Here is a 14,201-nt window from a genome sequence, read left to right on the forward strand (position 1 = left end):
TAGTGGCAATGCTTCTTTTATGCCCAGTGCCAGCCTCTGAGTGGGGCAAACTCCTGCCCACTTAACCAATGTGGTAAGCATTCCTAGTAATGACCCTACCCTCTTTTGAAACACTTCCTGTGTGTTTTACCATAAACTATCCTACAGTGCCATTCTCTAACTAAATCCAACATGGCAGACCATGGGTCAACCTGGTCAGAGGTCCCTGTGCCTACCCAGAGATGTAGCTATGATAATAGTCACAAGACAAAGGGAGGCAGGCCAGTGACAGGGTATGCACCCCTGGAAGTTAAAAAAGGGGGTGGTCACAACCTTCCAGGACATCTTGCTCAAGGAAGAAAAACACCTCACAAAACCCAAGCCTTTTGTCCAATGTCTGGGAGCAATGCACAACACCACAGGAGAGTCATTACCAGTTATGTGGCAGAAAGGCCCATCTGGCTTAGGCAAAGGAATTACAACTTTCTAAAAGTGTTTATATTTATTGGGCTAGCCACTATACCCATGTAGGCTTGGGTAACATTCTTTTAAGTTAAAGGTACCTACAGGGGGTTTTGGTTTAACATTTAAAATCGTTGTATCAAAATATCACTTATGAGTGCCCAGATAGTGGCCTCAAACACAAATTCTCAAAATCAATTTAAATAATCAAAAGTGAATTTCTCAGAGATGGGATGTTGATGCATAACTGCAGCTTTCGTCCACAATGCGGTTACTTCCTGTTTAGCAGTGCATAGCTTAGCGAGTATGTTGGAAAGGTCCTCCTGTTTTGTAAGCCTCTAACCTCGTATGAACTGAAAACCCTTGGATGTTGATGTACATTTTTATTATCTATTACATCTTGGCCCACTTATCTACCGAATTCAGAGGACAGGCATGCCCAAGATTGCTTTAAATTCCAAGGATTATTCCACGAAAGCAGATACAATTAATTACAAATAATAAGGAGAGCTTGGAAGTATGACATTTCATAATAAAAACTAATGGTTTAAATGTTCTTTCCTACACTAAGGGCTTTGTCACAGAATGGTTATTAAGCTGATTTCTGGTGTTAATGGCTGAGGAGGATTATGAATAATTGAAAAGAACGGTGATGGATTAAACGCAGATCAGTTGACTGGGGGTGAGTGCTTGCAATGTTCAACACTCCGTCCATCATTTCCTTTGGTTTTTGCTTTGTTCGCCATAAGTTGGCAGGGTATGCTCAGACGTGAGTCATTGCTCACTTTGCCACTGGATTCAAGCAAGCCTGGCTGAAGACGGCTGAAATGCCAGAAACCGGTCCTAGGAAGCTTGTTTCCGGTCCAGGGAAGACATGGCTTGGCAGTTCGGGCTGGACTGTTCCCATGAGGCACAGGGTCAGACTGATTTGCATATGGCCAAGTCTGAACTGGGGTGGCATGGTGGGCTAAAGAACGGTGATGGATTAAACCCAGATCAGTTGACTGGGGGTGAGTGCTTGCAATGTTCAACACTCCGTCCATCATTTCCTTTGGTTTTTGCCACATTTGAACACAGACATGTGGCCATCTTTAAATGAGCTGGAGACCCATTCTCTGAGTTAGGTGTCAATAAGGAAGCCATCTTTGAATGAGTAGATAGCCCACTCACTAAAAGGGTGGCTGTGAGAAGTGCTTGCATGAGATATGGCACACTGAAAGCAGTGGTGATGGCCTGGGAGCAGAGTCTGAGGAGAGCCACTGGGCCCTATCAAAGTTAAAGAAATAAATATATAAAATTACAAAATGTTTTTCAGAATGACAATGGCCCAGAAGTCCCTGGCAATGAAGAGGAAAGATTTCCTTGTAGGTGGCAACCTAGTGTTTCAGCAGAGGCTGTCGCTCAGAGAAAAAAAAACAATGGCTGAAGAGGGTTCCTCTATGCTGCTGTGGGTGGAAGCAAAATGTTAATAACTCTAAAGCAGACCAGTGGATGAAGAAGGCTAACTGAAACCCTTATATGTAAATATATAGTGGTTATATATTTGTCGTACAATCCAAAGGTCTTTGCTAACGCCAGACCCAAGAAGGACCATCAGCCTTGCCGCCACTTTTTATTAACATTTCAATAAATAGTTTTTCTGTGCTTGTTTTATTTCTTTAGAAAAAATAAATCAACAAACGGCTGCGTTGTACATGATTATTCCCCACCATCAATACTCACCTGGATTCTAAATAACCTGACACTAGACTATATGCTTTTATAAAGTGGTAAAGAATTTAAAATACCAAGTTGAAAGATTTCAAGTAATTGCACTTTTTTGTTTCAAAGTGTATGCTTTATTTAAAGTCAAGTCCCTGCCTCCTAAAATGTACATGCGTCTTTTAATGGCATCGATTTCTACTGAAGTGGCGAACGTCACTACAAACCATGTACAAAACTTATCACTCAAGACATATTTACAGAAATTCCCAAGGCCTGCCTCAATGTGTGATCTTGTGACTACAGTGAGGACCTCTAACTCTCACTCCTTCCCTTTTAGCGAGAAGTTGCTATTATTTAATACCAGGATTCCGTCTCATTTGTCACTGAAGAAGTCATGTTAACCAAAGAATATCATTTAAATATAGACTTTCAAATGAGTTGAAGCACAAAATAAACAATCTTGTAAAAGGACTGTACCAAGGAATATCAAGCACAGGAATTATCGCGTTATGAGAATATTGTGAACAGAATATTGAGGGGCAAGGTGTCGACCGGTAAGTGCGTATAGAGTCAGTATAGATTGACTATTCTATACTCCACATTGATGCACCTTGAAAATACATATATATTGTGAAGGTACATATATGTGGAGCGTTTGCCATCTCGATTCTCCGTGGGCACACGCTATAAAAGTTTCAGCCTTGTAAATGACCCCTCAATATGGCATTGTACACAGAATGGTGTTTGCTCGAGCAATCATGATGCTACAATCGAAGGGAATTTGAACACAATGGACCTGATTATGATGGCGGTGGGACGGCCACTGATAGGCCCTGGGTTGCAGCCGGACCGTCATCCAGCCCATCGATCCGACTGCCGCATTAGGATGCAGGCAGTTGGAGCTTGGCTATCGGGAGGGGAGGGAAGACGCCCCGTCTGACACGATCAAAGGATCCCGTCGGGGTGGCTGTCGTACTCCTATCCCTACAAAGAGGCACCACCATAGGGACTAGGATGTCCGTTTACAAGAACCTATTCATGGCGATCTGACCAGCATGTACAAGCTGTTGGAAAAGAACTTTGGGGGCCCCAAGGAGGGCTTGCGTCCCCTGTGGGCCACTGTACAGTGGCCCAGGGTGTACCCCCACGCACATCACCATTTGCCAGGCCCCGCCTGGTGCCTGGCAAACGGTGCATGGAACTGCACAAAGTGCCTTTTTCAACAGCAGCTTGTGCTGCTGCCCCTTTTCTGGGCTGCAGGACAGGCCGCTGGTGAAAAAGTCATTTTAGGACGGCCTGCAGGGCGGTCCTATCGAAATCTGGCAGTTGGAACGGCCACAACATTGTGGGACGGACACCTCAGATCGCCATCATAATCAGGCCTTTTGTTCGCATTGTTATTATTGTTTCTTCAAAGATTTCAGGATCAGTTTCCCATCCTGCTCCTGCACTTCCATGCCCATGCTCCTCAGCAGCGACCCGTCCGCCAGGCCTTGCCGCTCCATCTGTGCAATGATGGTCTGGTTCTCCTCGTTCTGCTCTGTGAGATTTCGGATGGCATACACTGCCCACTGGTTCAGAACTGGAGAGGAAAGTCAAGGAAATGACCATCTTGTGGCGTAGACTGCTGTGATCTGAAACAAGGTACAGCAGGAGTAATGGAAATACAGTATTAGCATGCTACATAAAGCCACGGTACCAGGTGATGGTAGCCTTCAAAGCCAGACAGATGAAATCACTTTTCTGGGCGTACGGTTTATGTTACAAATCCGATATTCAACGTTTTCTTCTTCCTTCTGGTAGCAACTGGGAAAACCTTAATGACGTGCCAAGGAGGTAACAGAGGCCCCGGTGTCCACTCTGACAGGGAAGCCAGCAAATAACTGACTGGCTAATACAGAATAGATTGCATCTTAGCAACCTGAAGTCTGAACTGCTGGAGAGAGAAAACGAAAACATTCGTATAGGACACACACTGCAAACTGGATAACATCCAAAGGTTATGATCATTTTGGAAGTGGCTTATATCTCACGAAAAAAGTCATTTTCAGGACACTGGGGCATAAGCTTGAGTGCCGCAGAATGAGCTTCAGTCTGAATTAAGGTTCCTAGCTGGCTACATCGCACACTAATATAAACCTGCAGAGATTGTGCCAGGTCTATTCCAAAAGCGATTATTATTTTAGGACAAATTATAATTAATAATATGAAGAAAACAAACACAGCAAGTGGGAACAGAGAATGTCGAGGTCACCGTGAGTGTAGCGAACCCATCAGTTTTAATAGTTTTGGACCCAGGGCAATCTGCGAGTGGATTGGGGAGCTGGAGGGTGGAGTACAGTGTTTATCAGATGAAAAAGTATTTAGAGAAACATACATATTTTTTGAGAATCCGGTTTAACAAAGATAACAATATTAATCATATAGTGATTATACCTCTAGAAATCGTGCAGTGAACAACTACTAAGTTGGAAGGACAGACCACACTGGAGCCAAACACTGGTTGAGGTCGAACAGAACTCCACGTTCACATTGGGCACTCCTGAGCTACAATCTTTGTTTCCGGAATCTCAAGCAGACCTTTGAAGCAGAGGCTGGCAGACTAATATTGGTATTACTCGCCCACTCGAATATAAAGGACAGTAAATAACAAAGCCCTGAACCTAATCAGCAATCCCAGGTTTTCCAGTCTGAACACCAATGGCGGACGGAAGGCTACACACGCACACTCACTAATACTCATGCATTCACACACACCCATTCACAGCATGCACTAAGAAATACACATACATTCATATATACATACACAGATGCACAATATTAAAAAACATAACACTTACCTGCTATAACGTCTCAGGGAGGAACATCTCGCTGGTTTCAGGAGGGTTGGGACTGCTGCCTTCATTCATTGGTATACACTACGATAGGAGCTTTTACTCACGCTCACTGCCAGTTTTTCAACAGCCACCAACTCTCACCCCCACACAAGCACCAACGCCTATACCCCCACTCTACAATACAGGCCACAGCAACACACCACAGACATTCTCTTCATCACAGAGACCTAGATCAACCCCTTATTGGCTACCGATATCGCCACGGCAATGCCAGCGTGCTCCAAGATCACTAGAAAGAACTGAGGAGGACCAACCACATCACCGAAGTCATTAATCCACTCACCATCGACTCCAGAGCCTACGCTGTCCTTGGAGATCTGAACTTGCGCCCAGAAAACCAAAACGATCCCAGGTTCACTGCACTCCTTGAAAGCTTAAGCAACATCAGACTCACCCAACTCGTCTCAGAATCAATACACACTGCTGGAAACACACTGGACCCCATCGTCACCACAAGCAACAGCATCAAATACAACTTCACCACACAGCTCACACTCCATCATTCGCTTCCAAATAAACACACAAAGTTGGCAACCATACCAGGTTCAGCATTTCAAGACACAGTTGGGGCAACATCACAGAAGCAGACTGGCTCAGTCTCCTCAGCATGGAATCACCTAGCCCTACAGGCAACCTCGACAAGGACATCAACAACTGGATAAAGAAATGTGCCGACTCACTCGCACCCATCAAACCCAGCAAGCATAGTAGGTCAAAGAAGCAGGTCAGCTGGTACAGAGAAGACCTCTGACACACCAAACTACACTGTAAACAGCAATTAGAACAAGTTTATTTACCTTCAGTAACGCCTTATGTGGTAAAGATTCTATCTAGCTGAAGATTCCTCTAGTCTATAGCAGACAAAACTTGGGCGAGCAAGAGCATTTTGAACTTGAGAAGATGCAGATCCAGGATAGGATGAACTTCGTCCTTCTTCCTCACCAGAAAGTAGCAGGAATAACAACAATGACCCACTTCTAATGCAGGCATCCTCTCTATGGTTCGCTTGGCCAAGAGAACCTCCACTTCCTAATGGAGCAAGGAGTGATAGTTTCCATCAGCCGATCTTACGTAGTTGGCGTGGGTGGTGGGGTTGTAACAAAGGGGATAGAGTAGCTCCTTTGGACTATTTGGAGTACCCAAAGATCTGATGTTACTGACCGCAAGTGGGGTCGGTGAAGGCATATCCTGCCTCCCAATGAATGACCATGATGGCGGAATTAAGAAAGAGGCTTTGAGGCAGTGACTGTTTGGAGTAGGGTTCGGGGGGGTCAGGAGGGGGTGTAAGGTGAGAGTGGGAGTAGTGGATTGACCCGACAGCTGGCTGCCGGTCCCACGTGGTCGATGGGACCTGCACCCTCAGCCATAAAAAGGCTAGGAAGCCTGTTGGCCGTGGTGGATGGGAGGACATGGGCAAGGTGGGAGACTCTTTCCATATCCACGAAAGAGGCAGAAGGCGGATTGGGGCTGACAAGGGGACATACACAAGCCTAAGGACCTGGCTGTTGCCCTGCTGTATTTAAAACGCTCCAGGGATGAATCTGCCTTGCTCCCAAAAAGGCGATAGCCATCAGAGGGCATGTCCATTAGGGAAGCCTGGACATCCCTGTAAAGACATATGTTCCCAGCCAGACATGTTGCTGCAAGGCCACCGACGATGAAAATCAGTATTTGTATAGGACAGCACTGTCACCCATAGGGGTATCTGGGTGCTGTGGGAGTGACACCTCCATCGAAAAGCCAGGTCTTGAGTTTCTTCCTGAAGTCCGCCAAGTAGGGTGCTGTTCGAAGATGGAGGAGCTGGTCGTTCCAGGTTTTGGTGGTAATGAGAATGAGCAGTCTCCATTGCGGCTGCGAATGATGTGGGGGTGTACGCAAGGGCTAGTGAGGTGGAGCACAGATGTGTTGCTGGTAGATGGAAGTTCAATCGGTGGTTGATGTGGGCCGGTCCTTGGTCATGTAGAGCTTAGCAGATGTGTGAGGATCCTGAACCAGCATCTGTTCTGGATGGGGAGCCATTGGAGGTTTCTGAGTTGGGGGCGATGTGGGTCCGTTTGGGAAGGATGAGTCTAGTTGCAGCGTTCTGTGTGGTCTGGAGTCCTCTGAGGAGTTGGGAGGAGATGCCAGTATAGAGAGAGTTGCCGTTGCTAATATTGAGAAAGTCGATGTCAATATGAAGAATGATATATTTATGTATTAAAACAAAATTGCATCTTTATTAACAAATTCGCCAGTTGAGAAATCCACATCAACCCCGACTCCGAAATACATAGTTAGGCAGGATCTGAGACCTAGGCCTGAGGTCACTGATAGAAAGGCACAGGTGGGGCGGCACGTAGTCGGAAGTCAAACGCATGAACAGGAAATCCCAGATCAATCCCACAGATAGGCGCAGAGACACCACAATGGTCCGGGAAGATTGGCCCCAATAAAGCATACATGGCCAGAGGGGTACGCGTGAATTAAAATACCATAAAGTCAGACGCCACATAAGTTAGGAACAAATAGCTAATCAGGACCCAGCATACACAGTGCACACAGTGATAATACACTCTCCATGCCGGACATCTAGATGTGTTACCCACTGGCCGCATTGCGTTCACGCAAGGTCAAAGCCCACCTGGCATCTCCATTGCATAAATTAATTTAGGACTCCAAAGGCAGCAACCCGCATTCCTTTCCATACAAGGAACACACGAACAGTTTATGGCATTCAATGAATTGTATATAGACACATCTCAGATCAATTGCCAGTTGAAACAGTCCTGAGACCCTATGCCTGTAACTGTTTTACTGGCAGCATTCTTTAATTAAACGAAAAACTGTTCCTGTTTTGCCAAATGTCTCTTGTCTCTTGTTTTTTTAAGGTATTTCATGTTCAAGCAACATTTTCGCGAGCCAGCCAAGAGCTAATTGGTACCTCGAGCCTGAGTGCACTCAAAGGAAGGAGACCCCACTCAGACAGATTCACATTTACGCATCAAGGAAAATGAACAGACACCGCAATTGATTGGAAGATTCTGCTGGGACAGAGGTCTGTCCTGAAGCAGCCATCACAGAGGGTAAGAAACTAGATCAGAACCTTAGTAAAGTATTTGGCATATGGCAAACTAGGGAGAAGCATAAAAAGATAACCTGAGCGCCCTGCCACTGACAGAATCTGGCATATTACCTATTTTATATGTCCTGGCTGAATAGTCGTCTGCGGCATCAGAGGTGACCCTGCAGAGGTCACCTTTCTTCGATAATTATCATGCTCGGAAAGGTGAATATTTATTGTGTGGCCCTTTATGGATCACAAGACGCTATTTTTGTGACAAAGCTATCCTGATTGGGTGGAATTGGCACCCCAATCTTATTTTTTAGTCTAACAGGGTTTCTCAGTGCCACTGGTCTCTTAACACCAGTGGTACTGGAAAGTAGTGAGAGGTGTTGGTCGCTTGGACCAAAGGGCATGACACAAATGGTATGTTTTGCCTCTGGGTGTGATACAGGGTGTGATTAGGACACTTAGGAAAAACTATTTGGACTAGAAAAGCACACCTCAGCTCCTTTTGTGTGACTGTCTAGAGTGAATGAACAACAGCTCAACTGTCAGCCAATTCCGACATGGATTCTACATACAGGCAGAGGTACACAATGGTTAAGCATGAAAATGCCCACTACTTTCTAAAAGTAGCATTTTCAAACACAAACTCCACCAAAAGAGGTATTTTTAAATTGTGAGTTCAGAGAACCCAAACTCCAAATCTCTATCCGCTCCCAATGGGAAATTACACTTATAAGATATTTCAAGGCAATCCCCATGTTATCCTCGGGGAGAGATAGGCCTTGCAATAGTGAAAACATTAAATTAGCAGTATTTCACTATTACAACATGTAAAACCCAACAATACATGTCCTACCTTTTAAATACACTGCACCCTACCCATGCGGCAACCTTGGGCTTACCTTAGGGGTGCCTTACATTTTATAAAAGGGATGGTTTGGGCCTGGCAAGTGGGTGCATTTTCCAGGTCAAAAGGACAATTTCAAACTGCACACACAGACACTGCAGTGGCAGGTCTGAGACATAGTTGCAGGGCTACTCCTGGGTTGTACAATCAGTGCTGCAGGCCCACTAGTAGCATTTGATTTACCAGTCCAGGGCACACCTAGTGCACTTTACTAGGGACTTACTAGTATATCAAATATGCCAATCATGGATAAACCAATACAATTTAGTCAGAGAGCATTTACACCACACAGCAGAGCTGAGATGGTTATGACATGCCATTGTTTAAGGTTGTAGGCCTAATATAATTATACTGAAAAACTAATACAAAGGCGCCGGACGTATTTTTTTCAAAACAATATGTTAAAGCCAATAGGCCCTTACGCGTGGATGATCATTACGCTGTGTTAAAGCTTGTAAGCAGGTAATGTGTTTCAGGGAATCTCAAAGATTGCCGTTTTAGGTAAGGGTTTTGCTTAAAGCTTGCAGACAGGTTACAGGAAATCTCACACATTACCATTTTTGGCAAGGGTTTTGGAAATGGTTACCAACTGTGAAAGACCATCAGGTCGAAGATTTGCACTTTGAGAATCTATGTAATGACATTTTAGGAAGGCTGTATATTATTTTGCCAATTGTAATTTGTGCGCATTTGCAATCTAATGACTTGATTTGACTCTATATCAGTAATTGTCTTGTCAGATAGCCAATGTGGAATACAGTGGCTTTGATTTGGTTATGGTGACAAGTCAGTGACAGAGACTTTAGGCATTGCCAGGATCCCATGCTTTAGCAAGTTGTTGAGCCACGTTTCAGATCCAGCTTGCAGATTGCCCCGCCGATCACTCATCGATAACCCCATTTTCTCCATAAACGTTTTTAAGACAGAAGGTATACTTTCCATCGGGACAAACCTGGTCCCTGTATGTGACCTGCACTCCAACGCAGTTGGACTTACCTTTTCACTGTGATCCATTCTAGTGCGACCAGACAACTGTGATTGGAGTTTTGTGCTTTTGAGCAGTACTGTTTATTCAAACTTTAAACATTTGCATCTTCGGTTCTACTAACAGAATTTTTGTCATTTTATTATTAAAATGTACTCCTCTATTTTTCTTAATTGGTTGAAGATGCTTCAATTGTTGTGTTTACACTTTATTACTGACTGAGTGCTGCATAAATACTTGCACATTGTTTCTAAGTTCAGCGTGTCTGTTTTTGTGCCATGCTGCGAAAGGGTTAAGCACAGGTGTAGTTAGAGACTTTTGTGCTTCACCCTGACAAGTATTATGATCTGAGGTGAGTTCTTACTGCTTTCAGCTACCACTACAATTTCCTGCAGAAAAAAATCAGACCGTCACATCTGCAAGTCTAGGAGATTGACTAAGGAGTTGATGAAGGCCCTGATCATGATTTAGACGCATGTAGATGTGGAGGTACTGGGTAGCCAGAAATGATGATTACAGAGATTATCTCACACCTAAATATCCATATTATGAGTTAATCCCCATGCAATGGGGAATAACAGAGTGGATTTTCCAGATGGAATTCTGCACATAATTCCAAATTCTAGGGGGGATTAACACTCACATTTACCATCTGCTGCAATCAGGTGGTACATTTTAGAGGTGGGGGAGGTTGAATGGGTTTCAGAGGAGTGTGTTGCCAGGCAGAACGGAGCATTAAATGTCCTCTTTTTTGCTCTAGAAGGGGGCTATACCCAGGCGTCGGGCTCCATTTGCAGCACGATTGCAATTCAATTTTACCAGACAGATTCTGTGCGGTAAAAAAAGTCTAGTGCTCAAGTACCAGGAACATCCTGGTGTAAGAATACCAAACATTGCATATGGGAACACTGAGCTACCTATTACTGAGTGGAGAGGCATCCATTATGGGGAAACTGTTGGAGTTTGATGGTAGGAGGAATTCCCTAATTTCTGGAGGAAGTGGCAATTTCTAACCTTGAGATTTCGTTCCAGATGGAAAATACGCTAGTGAAATCTGCTCTGCCAAATTAACCCTATTGCTGGGGTAATTCTGCTTACAGAGTCTCCAGATAATACTTCAACAGGTGATTTACCACTTTCTCCAGAATTCCTAAACTGAGTGCCCAAATGCTGCTAAGTATATTTTTGTCCACTAAGAATTCGGAAATCCCACCAAATAACTCCTCTCCAAAAACAAATACATGTTCTGAGTCACGTTCAATACATATTACACTGCAAGAAACATAGTCCCACCCAAACAAAATAGTTAGTTCCTGAGTTTTTTTTAAACTTGACATCGTTTTTAGCTTGACAGTTTTTAGCTAGTAAAACATCCTGCATATGGTTATACTCAAAACAGTATACCGTTTCTGTGCATAAAGGGTTTGAATGATAAAGCAATAACCATATTTGGAGATTGGTATATATGGTCCACTCAACAAACTTAAGTAGTGCTGGGGTTGGATTATTTATTAAATTAAGATGGCTTTCTGAAACGTAAAGTATTAAATATTACTCCAGTAATGGCTTCTCCCCAAACTGGAAACATACAATTAGTATAGGTGGCTTACTCTTAACCAGAGCCAGCAGTAACAGCTCCTGTCTCTTCCTTGTCACTGTGGTAGCTTCATGGAACTGAGCTTCAAATCAGCAAGGTCCTCTGCTCCTTATGCTGAGGTCATACGTAATAGAGATCATATCTTTGAATTTTCAGCTTTGACAACCATGACCTGACACCAATTGTTTAAAAAAAACATTAAAATAAACTAATTTCTCCTTAACCAAGAACCTTGGCATACAATTTAACCTCTTCATGTGCCTTGAGTAATGTATCCCTTTTGTTGCTAAATCTGCCATGACCCAACTATGAAATATCAGAATTATATTTTCTGATCTTCTCTCTCAGCAAACCAGTCAGTGCCCAATACTTTTGTGTTGAACAAAGTGAGCTGCTACAACAGCATACTGGCGAGACTCAGGCAGAACTCCTATCACCTTACACGATTATTAACTTTGTCATAAGTTTAAACTACAAAAAAAACACCTAACTCCACAGACCCAAGCTGACTGCCTCTTCACAAAACCCAGAACAAGTGCAAATGCCTTACCTTACTGTTCAGAATATATGAGGCACAGCACCGTCACGCCGCTCACGGATTCCCGCTTTCACCATTTTCAGCTGCTTATTACACTCCTCTACCTATCATTACATACAGAATCTTCTGTGCCTCTGTCATAGGGTGTCTGACCTGCAACACATTTCCATACACATTTTATTCAGTGTTTAATGGGTTTTTTCCACTTTCCATAACTTCATATGACCGATGGTGGAATAATTATCATAAAGGACCAGGCAGAGCAGATTAGAAAACGGTCAGGATACGAATGTGCTGGCCTCATCTATTTGAGCATGGCAATGTATTTTACTCAAAGAATATTGAGCCCTTGACGAATAAATGTTAGCTTCGAAGTTCTCTGCTGGACATACTCATGAATCAATCAGCATTTGTATAGCGCAGCACTGCCAGCCTTAGGGGTATCTTGACGCTGAGGGTGCTGTGTCTTCATCAAAAAGCCAGGTCTTTAGGTTCTTTCTGAAGTCCGCCAAGGAGGATGCTGCATGGAGGCGGAGCACAGGTGTCTTGTGGGTAGGTGGATGTTTAGTGGATGGTTAATGTAGGATGGTCCTTGGTTGTGTAGAGCCTTGTGTGCGTGCATGAGGATCTTGAATTAGCATCTCTTCTGGATGGGTAGCCAGTGGAGGTTTCTGAGGCGGGGGGTGATGGAGGTCCATCTGGGGAGGTCCAGCATAAGTCGGGCAGCGGTGTTCTGTATGGTCTGGAGTTGTTGAGGAGGTGGGTAGTATTCCGGCATTGAGAACGTTGCCATAGTTGAGGCGGCTGGTGACTGTCTTTCTGGTGTTGATTGGGATCCATCCGAGGATTTTGCAGTGCATGCAAAGGGTGTGCAAGCGAGAGGAGGCGACTGCGTTGACTTGTTATTTCATGGTCAGTTGGCGGTCGAGGAACATCCAGCGTCCCCTAAAAGTAAGTTGCTGTTCCGACTTGCGTTGTAACGGTATGCGAAATAACAACGCAGTCATTGTAACAACTGTGTTATGGCATGCTTTGTAAACGCATGCAAAAAAAGTCATATATTTAGCGAATAGTGATGAAAGTGAGATGAGCCAGGGGGTTTTCAGTTATCGAGGGTCCTTAAGTAACCCATGAGTGCTGTGTAGATCTAGGGGCCATGTGAGTCCACAAGAAATACAACAGATACTAAAAAGTCTTTCTCCTGAAACCTGTTATAGAAAACAAGTGTTGAAGGAATTAATGAGGTTAAGGTGTCTGAAATGGGAGTAGATGTGGTTAGGTTGTTCTAAGAATGCGTTCCAGACTTTACTCACGTCATTTTCGTGGGATAATCAGTTGAGTTTTTCTGTGCTCAAACTCCCTTATTCAGTAAAATTGTGAATGCTTCGACATGAGCTAAATGCTGATTTAAAGTCCATGGTAAAAAGATTAGAAAGTCACACGTTCTTTGTCTCTTGGCGCTTCAGAATAAATTGTCCTTTGTACATATTTAATATTACAGGTTTGCTTTACTTTAGGTAGATAACAGAGGTGAAAGGGATACCACACAAGGATTTTATTTTAAAGTCATCTGGAGCGAAAGCATACAACACACACAAACAAACACACCATCTCCACCCAAAGAATAGCGTCAAGAAACAAACTGGAAGGGTTGTTTGATGATGCAAGCGAAGAATTATTTTTTGGTGGTTCAGTGAGTGTAACACAGAGAGATAAGAAAATACTTTTTTGAGATCACCTTTGTGGCTGGACCTTGTGTATTCCGTTTGCACCTCTACGGTTATAAGTTGGTATCATTCCTCTACACCCAGTTGGTTATTGTACTAATCTCCATACTAAGCCCCATGATGGCATCTATGTTATATCATTCCTGGATACTTTGCTGGTTGAAACACGCTAGGAGCATTCTCAAAGAAACAAGCCACGAGGAACCATGGTCAAACCCAACTTTAATAAAACTGAGTACACAGGAGTTGGTCAAGAAAAAAAATGGCCTGCGCAATGCTCATTGCCCCAAGATGCTGGATGCGCACGCTAAAATCTTATCTGTCTATCAAGATATTTGAAAACAGTGAACCATTCT

At 43.8% G+C, this 14,201-nt stretch overlaps 1 protein-coding gene across 1 annotated transcript in view; it reads right to left on the reverse strand.

Annotated features, from left to right (window-relative positions):
- Positions 1-2,256: 2,256 nt before the first annotated feature.
- ATXN10 (ataxin 10) overlaps positions 2,257-14,201 on the reverse strand; it is an 842,223-nt gene continuing 830,278 nt past the window's right edge. The window contains exon 11 of the mRNA XM_085652421.1: positions 2,257-3,727. Coding sequence (XP_085508547.1) covers positions 3,546-3,727 — 182 coding nt within the window. The 3' untranslated portion in view covers positions 2,257-3,545. The remainder of the gene's footprint in view (positions 3,728-14,201) is intronic.

The sequence above is a fragment of the Triturus cristatus genome, chromosome 4_1 (assembly GCF_964204655.1).
Source record: "Triturus cristatus chromosome 4_1, aTriCri1.1, whole genome shotgun sequence".
Taxonomy (NCBI): Eukaryota; Metazoa; Chordata; class Amphibia; order Caudata; family Salamandridae; genus Triturus; species Triturus cristatus.